This window comes from Dipodomys merriami, unplaced genomic scaffold (assembly GCF_024711535.1).
Source record: "Dipodomys merriami isolate MVZ:Mamm:240054 unplaced genomic scaffold, mDipMer1.0.p SCAF_3, whole genome shotgun sequence".
NCBI classification, from domain to species: Eukaryota; Metazoa; Chordata; class Mammalia; order Rodentia; family Heteromyidae; genus Dipodomys; species Dipodomys merriami.
Window position 1 is genome coordinate 14,856,531 of NW_027204492.1, and position 13,138 is coordinate 14,869,668.

At 47.6% G+C, this 13,138-nt stretch overlaps 1 protein-coding gene across 1 annotated transcript; it reads left to right on the plus strand.

The window, feature by feature from the left end:
- Positions 1-117: 117 nt before the first annotated feature.
- Positions 118-12,295, plus strand: Smim10l2b (small integral membrane protein 10 like 2B). The gene is made up of 3 exons (XM_070039681.1): positions 118-794; positions 1,191-1,407; positions 2,853-12,295. Exon 1 carries the CDS (start codon positions 209-211, stop codon positions 443-445), a length of 237 nt encoding a protein of 78 aa, XP_069895782.1. The 5' UTR covers positions 118-208; the 3' UTR covers positions 446-794; positions 1,191-1,407; positions 2,853-12,295.
- The last annotated feature ends 843 nt before the right edge of the window (positions 12,296-13,138 follow it).

Below are 13,138 nucleotides of genomic sequence, written 5' to 3' on the forward strand. Positions count from 1 at the left end.
ACGGATTGGGGCGGGTTGACTGTGCGGTCCTCTAGCAGGAGGAGGGGCAGAGGCGGCTCGAGGGCGGGGAGAACCGAGAGGGCGGGGAGAGCCGGGGGCGGGGCTCCAAAGGCCGAGGGTCTCCACCGAGCTTCGACTCCAGCCGCCCACAAGGCTCGCGCGCTCTCGCAGGTACCGGGTCGGCCGGCAGTGCTGCGGCCCGGGGCCCATGGCGGCGTCGGCGGCTCTGTCGGTGGCGGCGGCGGCGGCGGCCCTGTCCGGCCTGGCGGTGCGGCTGTCGCGCTCCGCCGCGGTCCGAGGCTCGTACGGCGCCTTCTGCAAGGGACTCACGCGCACGCTGCTCACCTTCTTCGACCTGGCCTGGCGGCTGCGCATGAACTTCCCCTACTTCTACGTGGTGGCCTCGGTGATGTTCAATGTCCGCCTGCAGGTGCGCATCGAATGAGCGCCCGCGGCGGGGGCGAGCGGCCGGCCGCCGTGGCCCGCGCCCGGGCTCCCGGCCAGGACGCCGGGACCTGAAGGACAGCGGCGAGGCCCAGGGGCCGAGAACACGGCCGAGGACAGAGGCCGGGCGGCCGGGGCCCTCCGCTGCTCCCCACCTCCGCGGACAGGCGACGGTCACCCGGCCCGGGCCCCGTCCCAGACGGCCGAGCCACTCGTGCAACCGGTCCTTTGCCACGGGACCTGGAGAATTGCAGTCCGTCCGACCTGTTGCCTCGCGGTGGCCAAAGGGGACAACAGGGAGGACGCAATTGCACTGCGGCCACTTGATTTGCCAGGCCCCGGGCTGCAAGGTAAGGACGACAGGTTGCAGTGCGGGTGGCGGAGGGGTTGCTAGGACATGTCGATGTCGAGGCGCCCTGGAGGTTTGGAGGAAATGTGGAAGACACCCGGGCAAAGCAGCCGGCAAAGCCGCCGAGCCGAGCTGAGGAACGGCAAGGCGGGCAGAGGCTCGGGCGCCCGCACTGGGGTGAGGGGCTGCGGCGGCGGCGGCCTCTGCATCTCCGAGGGTCAGCCCATCACCCCGACAGGAAGCCCCTCCCGCCCACCAACCAGTCCCCGCCCCCTTGATGGGGAGGCCCGGATGGTGTCACCTGAACCCTGGGGAATTGGGGGTGGGGGTGTCGAGGACTCCCTGGGAAGGTTGTAGAGGAAAAAACACAGATGCACCCACTCTTCATCTTTCGCAGGTACCCAGACAGAAGGATGGCTCCCTTCTGAGCCAAACCTAAGTCTGTCCCTTTCTCAGGCAAGAGGCCTCTGGGCTTCTCAGCAGATCTGCCCAGTTCTTCGCAAGACTGCCTCCTGCCTTCTCTTTGGGGCCAGGGGACTGGTGTCTGCCGGCTCCTGCTGTTCCTCTGCTCCTCAGCACCATCTGCGGTCATGGTGAAGACACCGAGTTTGCTGGTAGGAAAGAGTGGGCAAGACGGCTTCCCTACCCATCCCCTTCTCCCACAGTCTGGCTCTTCAGCCAGCCGCTGCTTCCAGCAGTGGCTAATGAGACCTCTCAGAGCCACAAAACTCCAGACATGGACAGCACGGCGACCCACTATGTGGAAAAATGGGAAGGTCTCCCGGAGTGGGCAGCACTCTGGGGCTGTGGTGGGGAGGGCAGGGGGGAAAGGGGATTGCAGAGGAGGATGCAGGGCAGACAAGGCCGTCTCTGGGTGGCCAGACACCTCACTCTGAGGTCTCTAACCCTTGCTTTTGGAGGCATTGGTTTTTGTAGCTGGTGGCCTGCCCCTTCCCTGGCCTTGTCAAGAGTCAGATCCCTACCTGAAGTACCCTGGGTCCAGCAGCTGCATTCAGTCAGGTAGAGGACCAGAGGATAGTATGGCCTAGGGAAAGATGCCTGTTCCCAGGGCACTGAGCTCTCCTAGCAACACTGAGACAGATGTATTCTCTTGCCTAAAGAGCCCAGTGGGGCTCTGGGCATGGGCAGGGGTTTGTCCTTGTCATACAGATAGAAGGGATTGAGCCCAGGCTGTCCTTGGGTCTGCACTCTGCCACCCCTCCCCAGACTTCAAGACCTGGGAAGGGATGAGGTAGGGAGAAATCACAGAGTTCTCAGGGGACCTACGGAGAAAAGGCCAGAGTAGGGACTCCACTCGGGAGATCTTAGAGGCATATAGAACGTCAGAGGGAAGATAGGACAGCAGTGAGCTGAGATGGGTCCACAAACTCTTCACCACAAAACCTCCTGACCCTCCTGGAGTTCTAGACCAGTGTCTCCACAGCACTTGTGTGGCCAGAGCCTCCCAGTGTTGGTGGAGTAAGGCTTATAGTGATGATGGTGGCTCCTGACGGCAGGATGTTGCTGAGAGGGTGAGGGGTTAAACCAATGCTTTTTCTTTCTTGCGATTGTTTCTAACATATTTATAACATGATTTCTTCGTTGCTTTGTATGGCCCTCCCCCATGGTAACCTGTTTTCATTGTATTTGATGTTGGTATAATTTGTGGAGGGGAAGGGAAACAACAAATCATTTAAATAGGGATACAGGTGGACCCATTGCAACAATGAGATGCACAAGACGTTATGTCAAAAAACGAACTTTACAACTTTGGCACAGGGTGCAGGGGGCGGGAGCCGGGAAGGGATGGGAAGGGGAAACAAAGGTAGAGGCTACAATGCTTGATAAGAAATGTACTCATCTTGCCCATGTAATTGTAACCCCTCTGTACAGTATTTTCACACACACACACACACACACACACACACACACACACACACACACACACACACACACACACACACACACACACACACACACACACACACACACACACACACACACGCCTGGGGTGAGATGGGCTGGAACCCATGACATGACTGCGTCTCTCTGTCTCCAGGTTCTGCTCTCATCCCCAGGATCATATGGGGAAATCTCACCCAGATGGACTGAGAGTGGCTCAAGAGTCCCTGGCTATGCTAATCACAGTGACAAACAGGCCAGGAGAAGCGCAAGGGATGCCCTTACCAGTTGTCCATTATTCAGCTTCCCTGGTAGTGCTGACTGGAGGCCCGTGTTCTCAGTGCCTTGGATGGAAACCTGCAGCAGTGTGACCAACCCAGGCGACAGAGTGGCCCGGCCTCTCACCATCTGCCCTGTGCAGCTGCCCACTGGAGCCAAGGACCTGAAGGACCATCTCTGTCTAACCCCATAGGCACAGGCTGGAAGGGGGCTGCTACTGCCTTCCTGTGGGTTCCCCTAGCCCAAGACTGATGGTTTGCTTCCTTGTGCCAAGTCTCCCAGAGCCCCTAATCCTGCTGGTGCCTCTCATCCACCCCTGCCCATCCACCCAGGAACAGCTCTGGGCAGCTGTCAGATTCTTCCCTGACCCATCCAAAGCAGGCCCCTTGTGAGGTGACAAGAAAAGCCAAAGTCAGGAGCCTCCAGAAGTGGCAGTGCCCATCCAAATCCCCTGTGGGCACCTGCCTCCCTAACTTCAGCCTCTTCCTACAGCAGCTAGGAAAGGACAAAGGCCCATAATCTTGCATGTTTGAGCCAGTGGCAATGTTCTTGTGTGTGTGTGTGTGTGTGTGTGTGTGTGACCATGAGATAAGTCTGGTATGGATGGAACTGGGGGAGCTGCTAGGGTATCAATTTTTCCCTGTATATATATAAGGAACTTGGACTATACCCATCCACCCCCAACAGTGGGTGTAGTCCCACCCTTTCCAGAGAGAGATCCCTGACCAGGCCTCAGTTTTGTGTTCCTGCCTTCCTCTGGCCTTCAGTAGTTAGAGCTTCAGCTTTTCTCCTCCCCTCATGGCTGCGCCCTTCCCTATGGGGCCTTGCTGTGTGATGGGGTCTCCATGCACTTTATTTATTGGCAGTCTGTGTTCCAAGAAGTAGAAGCTCAACAAATGTTGAGACACCACCAGGGCGACTCTAGTTTTCTGCCAGCTGTCTTGTCAGGAATGGGGTCTTGTTTTGCTGTAGTATTACCTTGTTGGTTCTTCATATGTAAAGAAATTCCTTGTGTTCTGTATACCAAATGCTGACTGGAGGCTTCCTGTTTCTGCTGTGTGTGTCATGCTGTAGCCCAGGGAAAGGTGGGGAGGGTGGAGACTGCACTTCCCAGGCCAAGGTCTGGGGGGCACCTCAGAAGGCTGAGGGGGCCACGCGGGGATCCTGCTGCTCCTTCAAGAGCCACTCCAACCCCAACTCATATCCCTACCTGTGGAAAACAGCAGTAGCAGAGCTTGGCCTTGGGATGGGGGACTCAGTGGGCCATACCTACCCCTTCGGTAAAAAGACATGAAGCATGAGTCTTTTCTTCCATTTTAGAGCCTTTGTGGACATGATCAGTTCAGTGGCTCTGGGGGTAAGGGGAATTGAAACTGACTGCATCACTTTGTGTAGCCCATTGACCCCTATGTAGCAGCAGGTGGGCGAGTCCCTACTGCCTTCCTGCTGGCTGGTGGCTGAGGACTTCTGTGGATAAACCACCCACCAGGTCCTAGATCTGGATGTTGGCTTCCCTCCCCTGACCATAGCCCCAAGCTCTTTCCTAGCAGAGCCCCACCCCCAGCTCCCCAGAGGAGCCAGGCATCATAAGGGGAAGTGAAATGAGGATGGCAATAGAGCACAAGGCTGGGGGGCAGGAAAGCACTGGGGTCAGGCAACCTGCAGGAGGCTGGGGAAAGAGCAGGGTTTGCTAGTCAAGGTAGTAGGAAATCAGGAACCCCACAGAGGAGCTGTTAACTTCAAAGTCACTTCCCTGAACCTAGGATGTGTAGTGACCAGAAAGCAGGTATGACCACAGCTACCTTCTGATTCCCAGGAGGAGGACCATCAGGCAAGCATAAAGTCCAAGAGTCTGCTCTTACCAACAGGAAAGATCCAAGGAATGTGAAGGTGGACCCATATCATGAGCCACCTAGGCTCCTGATATGTGGGCTGTAATTCACACTCAGAAGTCCTGATGTATACAGAGCAATCAGAAATACATACTGACACTTTTCTGAGGGCAGAGAAAGGGGCTTGGGGCAGATACTGAGTCCCCAGTTCACCACATAGACCATTGCCATCAACATGCTGGGAGAAAATTCTCTGTTCACTTATTACTAAACAGTACATATTAGTAGTAAGAACATGAGATTTTAGGCATGGTGGCTTATGCCTATAATGTCTGTTTCTCAGGAGGTGAAGGCAGGAGGATCATGAAAATTGATGCTAGCCTAGGCTAAAGTATTGAGAACCTGTCTCCAGAAAGAATCAGTGGGGAGAGACAGCTTGAGGCCATGGCTCAAGTGGTACGTCATCTGCCTAACAAGTATGGAGTTGTGAGTTCCAGCTACATTACTGCACACATACAAAAATAAGTCTGGAAGAATGGTTCTAAATGGTAGAGACTGGTAGGTAAAAGACCCTGGATACAATCTCCAGAACTGAAAGGGGAAAAAAGCCCAAAGGAAGACATGGAAATATCAAGAAATACTAACAAATAAATGTTCATTAACTGTGGATCAGATGGAGCTGGTCACCAGTGGCTTGTGCCTGTAATCCTAGCTACTCAGGATGCTGAGATGTGAGGACAGTGGTTTGAAGCCAGTCTGGGCAGGAAAGTCAGTGGGACGCTAAGTATTAAGAAAGCTGGAAGTGGAGCTGTGTCTCAAGTGGTAGAGCACTAGACTTGAGCACAACAGCTCAGAGACAGCAAACAGGTCCTGAGTTCAAGCCCCAGGACTGGAAAAAATGTTCTTCAGGAGGATCTAAGTTATCAGATTAGTAGCAAGTTAGTTTGCAGCTTCTTCGTAGTTTGGGATTGAAAGGACCAGTGAATCACTACTCAGAATGGTGGGTGACTGAGGGAACACACTGAAAATATTGAGCACATTATTGGATCAGAGGGCAAGAAAGAGCTCATAGTCACTGAGCTCATAGTGGCCTGGCAGCTTGGCAGAAGAGGAGCCTAACAGAAAGGAAAAGAGGGAGAGACAAAGTGGGCAAAATTGGCAGTCAGATGCATAACCAAAAGGCGGTCTGTCCTGTAGATTTGGGCACTTCAGAGCTCTTTACAAGCGCCCCGCATCACTCAATGTAAAAGCATGGGTGCTATAACAGGAAGGCAGCTTGAGAAGTTTGAGCCCAAGTTTGCTGCTTCAGGAATCTTAAACCCTACACTGTTCCTTTCCCTGGAATTCAAAGTAATTATCACCATGCTGTCCCAGCCAGTGTCTCTACCTTGTGCTGGTGTAGACCTGGGTGAACACCACTGGAGCAAGGCTAAAGAGAGTTGGGAGACTCAGCAGGTGTGTGTGATTGTATGCTGGAAGTGGGACAAGGAAACCATGTCACAGACAGTGGAAAGCACAGGACCTGTTTAGCCCATCCCCCCAATATGGTTTGGGGCCCTGCTTCCTACATAGAAGTACAGGTTGGTAGAGGTAGTTCATATCCACGGTATCATTAGTTTAGAGAAGACTACTTTTCTCTTTTTTTTTTTTTTTTGCCAGTCCTTGGATTGACTTCAGGGCCTGGGCACTGTCCCTGAGCTTCTTTTGCTCAAGGCTCAGATCTCAGCCTCCCGAGTAGCTATGATTACAGGCATAAGCCACCAGCCCTGGCTCAGCCTATCACTTTAAATCATGCCCATTAACATGCTGACCCTGGTGACTGTAGAGTTAGATGTTTTGCCTCTGCAGGTATATGATCAAAGGCTAAAGCTGGCACTGCCAGCACAGAATTCACTGTGGCCATGGAAATTGGGTGATTTAACTTAATGGCAGCATTAACATGGTTTTTCATTGATCATTTAGTTCCATAAATTAAGTTCACACTAACAAGAGATCTTTCCATTGTCTTTTTCTGAAACAAGGTCTTGCTAAGTATCCCAGGCTGGCCATTAAATGCATTAAATAATGGCTGAAAAATTTATTCATATAACTGCTTAATTTCAAATAAACAGAAATATTAAACAGTGTAGAGAATCTAGTTTCCAAAATATAGTTTTTGTTGTTGCTTTCATACATGGCTTTCCTTGGTAGCTCTAGCTGCTTCAATCTGAGATTACAGGCGTTGTATACCACACCCATTAAGTAATTAGATTAACCTAGAGTTTTATTTAAAATGTTGTTCAAACTTCCTAAGCCAAATTTTTCTATTAAAACAAATCATTTTCATCCTATAGAAGAAAAGATGAATAGGGAATAATGGAGAACTTTACATTGGGGTGATGGAAACTGCTCCCCAATTACAATCTGACTGGATACTCTCTATCACTGCATCAAGCAGGTCATACTTTTGAGGCTCATATCCAGCCGGATACTTCAGAGAATCCAAGGTGAAAAAGATGCTGTAGTCTATCATCCAACATCTTTCCTTTAGTGAAGTAATGCAGATCTATAGCGAGAAATTATGTATGTATGTATGTATGTATGTATGTATGTATGTATGTATGTATGTATGTATTTATTGCTAGCCCTAGGGCTTGAACTCTGGGCCTAGATGCTGTCCCTGACCTTTTGTGCTTAAGGCTGCTGCTCCACCAATTGGGCCATGGCTCCATCTCAGGTTTTGTGTGTGTGTGTGTCGGGGGGTAATTGGGCATAAGAGTCTCATGCTAACTTTGAACCACTATCCTTAGCTCTCAGCCTCCTGAGTAGCTTGGATTACAGGCATTAGCCACCAGTGCCTAGTTTGATGAAAATTTTTGTAGCAAAGCACAATCCATCATAATGGGATCTGCACATCCTCACTCCAGCTCTAACTTGCACATTGTTCCACCCTACCATGGATTCCCAGACTGTCTGGTACACTGCCAACACAAGAAGCACTTTGTCAGCACACCTATGCCCAGAACCTATCTTATACCAATTCCAGATGAATCTCTGGATGGAGATGGACCCAGGGTCTTTGCTGAGAAACCTTGCTCTAAACATTACCCACAATTGCCATAGTTAAGGCTGAGAGACTGAAGGGAATAACTTGAAAGTAATGTGGTGGCAAGAAGCTAGTAATTTTCCATCCTTCTTCATCATATTCCAGGCTCATTATTTCATCTGTAACTTTGTTGAAATCCACTTTCAGGCTTCTCTATCAAAATTACATTTAGAAGGCTGGGAAGGTGGCTCAGTGGTAGAGTGCTTGCCTTGGGTTTGATTCCTCGGCACCACATAAACAGAAAAAGCCAAAAATGGTGCTGTGGCTCAAGTGGTAGAGTGTTAGCCTTGAGCTGAAGAGCTGAGGGACAGCGCCCAGGCCCAGAGTTCAGACCCCACGACTGACCAAATAAAAAAAATATATATATAGCTTCTTTTTTTTTTTTTTTTTGGGTCTGGTCGTGGGCCCTGAACTCTGGGCGCCACTTCCGGCTTTTTTCTTTTTGTTTATGTGGTGCTGAGGAATCGAACCCAGGGCCTCAGGCATGCAAGGCGAGCGCTCTACCACTGAGCCACCTTCCCAGCCCCTATATATAGCTTCTATAGTAAGTTCAAATGCCACAACCTACTGCATTCATTTTTCCCAGCAATTTACATTTATATTTATATTTTATATTCTAATTAATATTGGAATATCAAATAACTATATTACTTAGAACTTAATTATGGGGGTTATACATTATTTTCAATATTATTTCATTTTGGAATTACTACTATTTCAATAGGCAGGTGGGTTCCTCCTCTGTGGCAAAGAACATATTTTATTATATTTTCAGTTGTCCTAGCACACAGAGTAGACTTCTGAAAACATAAATTATCACTAACTGTTCACCAGTGACCCAGGAAGGCTAAAATCTGAGAATTGCAGTTCAAACCCAGCACAAGAGAGAAAAGTCCATGAGACTCCATCTCCAAAATAACCAGCAAAAAACAAGGTTGGAAGTGTAGCTTAAGGTGGTAGAGTAGAAGCCTTGTAAGCACAAGTCCCTGCATTCAAATCCTAGTACCAGCAAAAGAAAAACAAAAATCACTAGAGGAGAAGTATAAAAGAAATGAACAGGCTGGTTGTTGGAGGCTTATACCTCTAATTCTAGCTACTAAGGGACTGAAATCTGAGGATCACAATTCAAAGCTATCCTGGGCATTAAGGTCCATCAGACTCTTATCTCCAAATAATCATCAAACAAAGCTAGAAGTAGAGCTATGGTTCAAGTGGCAGAGCATTATCAGTCTTGAGCAAAAAAGCTCAGGGACTGTGCCAAGGCCCTGAGTTTAAGCCCCAATACCAGTACACACGCCCCTCCACACCCCCCTCACACACAAAAGAAACTAATGACTAGTGGGACCTGAATACAACTTACCTTTTCCACAAGCTTACATTTTAAGGGCCGCACTGAGTGTGTGTTGATCATTGTAGTGACTGGTTCAATGGAATATTCAATTGCTACCCACTCACCTTTATAAGGCACAAAACCTAAAAGAGCTATGGAGAAAAAATTAAGTAGCTATTTAGAAAACGATATACAGTTTTTTTCCATGTTTTTCCTATCTCTGTTTCTGTCTTCAAAAGTACTGAGTAATGAACATATAATCTGTCAATTTAGGTTATGTTAAAATTCACAAAGTACTTTTCTTTTACTACCCTAAATCAGCTTGCATTAGATGTAAAGTACATTTTTCACAGGTTTAAAACACCTCTTTCTTGAGCAGTACTATGGTTTGAACTCAGGGCCCCCTGCATGCTAGAAAGGCATTCAAGGCCCTAGTGTTTTTGTGGTGAAACTAATTTTTGTTAATATGGTCTTGAAATTTGGACTATAGTTGTTCTACTTATGCCTCCGGTGTGGCTGGGGTTACAGATGCACACCAGCACAGATGGCTTGTTGATTGAAATGGGATCTTACTTTTTCCCTAGGATGGTCTCAAACCAGGATTCTTTCTCTGTCTTCCAAATAGATGGTTATTTAGCTATGAACAAAAAATAGCTCTTAAATTACTCAGGAGTCCACTTAGAGAGTTTTTGAAACCAGAAGAAACAAGGAAACTGCACACAAAAAGATAGAAGTGAGTTTCCTTCATTGTTTTGTTCTTTAGGAAGACACTCAGCATGGAGCAAGGATTCTCGGGCTGAAAAGTTCCTCTCAAAGTGGAAAAAAAGAGAAGGGTGCACAATAGGCTTTCCCAGCCTTCTAGGGAACTCCCTGAATGACCTACTTTGGTTTTGCTCACCCAGAAATCTGTCAGAGGGCTGTTTAGAGATATAAGGAACAAAGAAAATGGGGTGTGGGCAGAGATAATCAGTATCCACCGTGTGGTCGGAGTCACAGTGATGCCCAGTGGTCTGTTGTGCATAGGACTCTGAGAGCCTCCCTTGTGAAGGACCTTGACAGCCCCCAGGATGGTGGTTAGCAGGGACCAGGAAATGGGAGGGAATGAGAGATAATGGTGGAAGCTTAGAAACTTCCAGTTAGAAGATGGATACATTCTAGAGACCAAACATGCAGCATGATGACAATAGTTGATGATCACATACTACAAACTTTAAATTGGCTAAGAGAGATCTCAAGTATCAGCCCCACAAAAATGGTAACTATGTAAGGTCGTCAGGTTACTTAATTGTAGTAAGCATTTCATGATGTATATATATATATGAAAATGTCATATATATATATATATGTCACCTATAACTTATGTATATGCAATCTGTGTGTGTGTGTGTGTGTGTGTGTGTGTGTGTGTGTGTGTGTGTGTGTGTGTGTGTGTGTGTGTGTGTGTGTGTGTGTGTGTGTGTGTGTGTGTGTGTGTGTGTGTGTGTGTGTGCCAGTCCTAGGGCTTGGACTCAGGGCTTCAGCACTGTCCCTAAGTTTTTACTTTGCTCAAGGATAGTGCTCTCCCACTTGAGTTCCACTTCTGTCTTTTTGGAAGTTAATTGGAGATAAAGAGTCTCCCTTGGACTTTCTCACCTGGGGTTGGCTTCCAAACACAATCCTCAGAACTCATTCTCCGGAGTAGCTACAATTACAAGTTTGAGCCACTGGAGCCTGGCAAGTATATGCATACTTCAATAAAGCAAGGTGGGGGAGGGGAGGATGCAGAGGAGACACACTAAAGAAAATCTTTAGAATTAACACAGACTCCTCCTTCCCTCACAAGAAGGTCCAAATCCAGCAGCTAATACTTTTATTTTTAACTTCAAAATACATCCAGAATCAGTCAATACTTAGAATCTGCACTTCTACAACAATAGCCAAAATAATCTCCTGATCAATTTCCCAACTCTTCCTTTGTCCCATATAGTCAGTCCTTTCTCAACAAAGCAGACAGTGACATTCTCATGACAAATTTCTGGGAAAAGTCTTGGCTTATACCCATACAGAGGAAAATAGCAAGCTGCCTCACAGTGCTAAGATAATCTTCTATATTTTGTAATCCAAGTTACAAAATGACTGTTACATTCAAATGACATAAAATATAGTTCTGGGTATAAATGAAATCTTAAAATAACAGCTCTGTGAAAATAGATATGGACGTACCCACAGAGAAAGCTACAAGGCTATCTCCAAATCTTATTTTTAAAGCATCTGAAATATTTTTAACAAATAAAAGATGAGAAAAAGGGAATGATGTCGACTGGAATACTTAGTAAACATGTGTGGAAATGTAACAATGAAATTTTCACCTGCTGTGTAAGTAATGTAAGCTAATCAAAAAATAAAACAAAATAAGCCGGGCGCTGGTGGCTCACGCCTGTAATCCTAGCTACTCAGGAGGCTGAGATCTGAGGATCGAGGTTCAAAGCCAGCCCGGGCAAGAGAGACCGTGAGACTCCTATCTCCAATAAACCACCAGAAAACCGGAAGTGGCGCTGTAGCTCAAGTGGTAGAGTGCTCGCCTTGAGCTGAAGAGCTGAGGGACAGCGCCCAGGCCCAGAGTTCAAACCCCATGACTGACCAAAAAAAATAATAATAAAATAAAGTAAAATAAAATAAAATAAAAGCCGGCAACAGTAGTTCACTTCTTAAATCCCAGTACAAGGAATATGAGTCAGGAGGATCCTGAGTTCAAGGCCAACCTAGGTGAAACATGGCAATATTTTGTCTTAAAAAGAGGTATTAAGAAAAAACCAAATAGTATCTGAACCAGACACCAGTAGCTCAATCGTGTAATCTTAGCTACTCAGGAAGCTGAGATCTGGGGACTGTGGTTCAGTCAGCTCAGGCAGGAAAATCTGTGAAACTATTTCCTCCAATTATCCAGCAAAAATCAGGAAGTGGAGCTGTGGTTTAAGTGGTAGAGTAAACTCAGACAGTGCCCAGGTCCTGAGTTCAAGCCCCAGGATTGGCATAAAATGTCTCTATATTGTTGTAATACTTTTACTTTATTAGAAATTGTTCTCACCATTCAGTTCTATGGAAAGTGTATTATTTCCCTAATAAACTTTCCTGCCAACATTTTTACTACATTTTGTGTCTTGTCTAAATTCTTTCATCAGGGGCTGGGAAGGTGGCTCAGTGGTAGAGTGCTTTCCTTGCATGCCTGAGGCCCTGGGTTCAATTCCTCAGCACCACATAAAAAAAAAAGCCGGAAGTGGCGCTGTGGCTCAAGTGGTAGAGCGCTAGCCTTGAGCTGAAGAGCTGAGGGACAGCGCCCAGGCCCAGAGTTCAGGCCCCACGACCGGACCCAAAAAAAAAAAAAAGAAACTAAATTCTTTCATCAGACACATGAATTGAAACAGACAACTATGTTGACTTTCCAGGAATGTATTTTAGTGCTGTGACTCAAGTATCTTCTTATGTATGACCTGTTTCTGTAGGAGGGAAAAACTATCCCCACCCCTACCCATTCAGGTTGAGGACATGGATTATTTACTCCACTCCACAAATGCTCTTCTCTTGTTTGGACTCTGACCCAATATTCCTTACCCAGTATCATCTTTGGGTGGCTTGGCTAGGCATGACTTGTTTGTTTGTTTTTTAAAGATTTCTTCCAGGTGTTGATCCTGCCTTCCTATGGGGTTACTAAATGTAGGGCGCTTCCCTCTCCTATAAAATTCTCACTTATGTTCCTAGCCTGCTTTTTCCACCCATCAGAGGGTATTTGTATTATCTGACTCTGCCCCAACTTCCTGCAGGGTTGGGCTTGATTGTGTCTTGTTAGAATATGGTTCAAATGTGGACTTTCAGGCTTTGTTCCCTTTTTGTAGTATTCCTTCTCCCACATGCACTCGTTCTCTCTGCTCCCATTCTTC

Bases quoted from the DNA above. Each gene is read 5' to 3' on its own strand.
- Smim10l2b (XM_070039681.1), top strand. From the start codon at position 209: ATGGCGGCGTCGGCGGCTCTGTCGGTGGCGGCGGCGGCGGCGGCCCTG.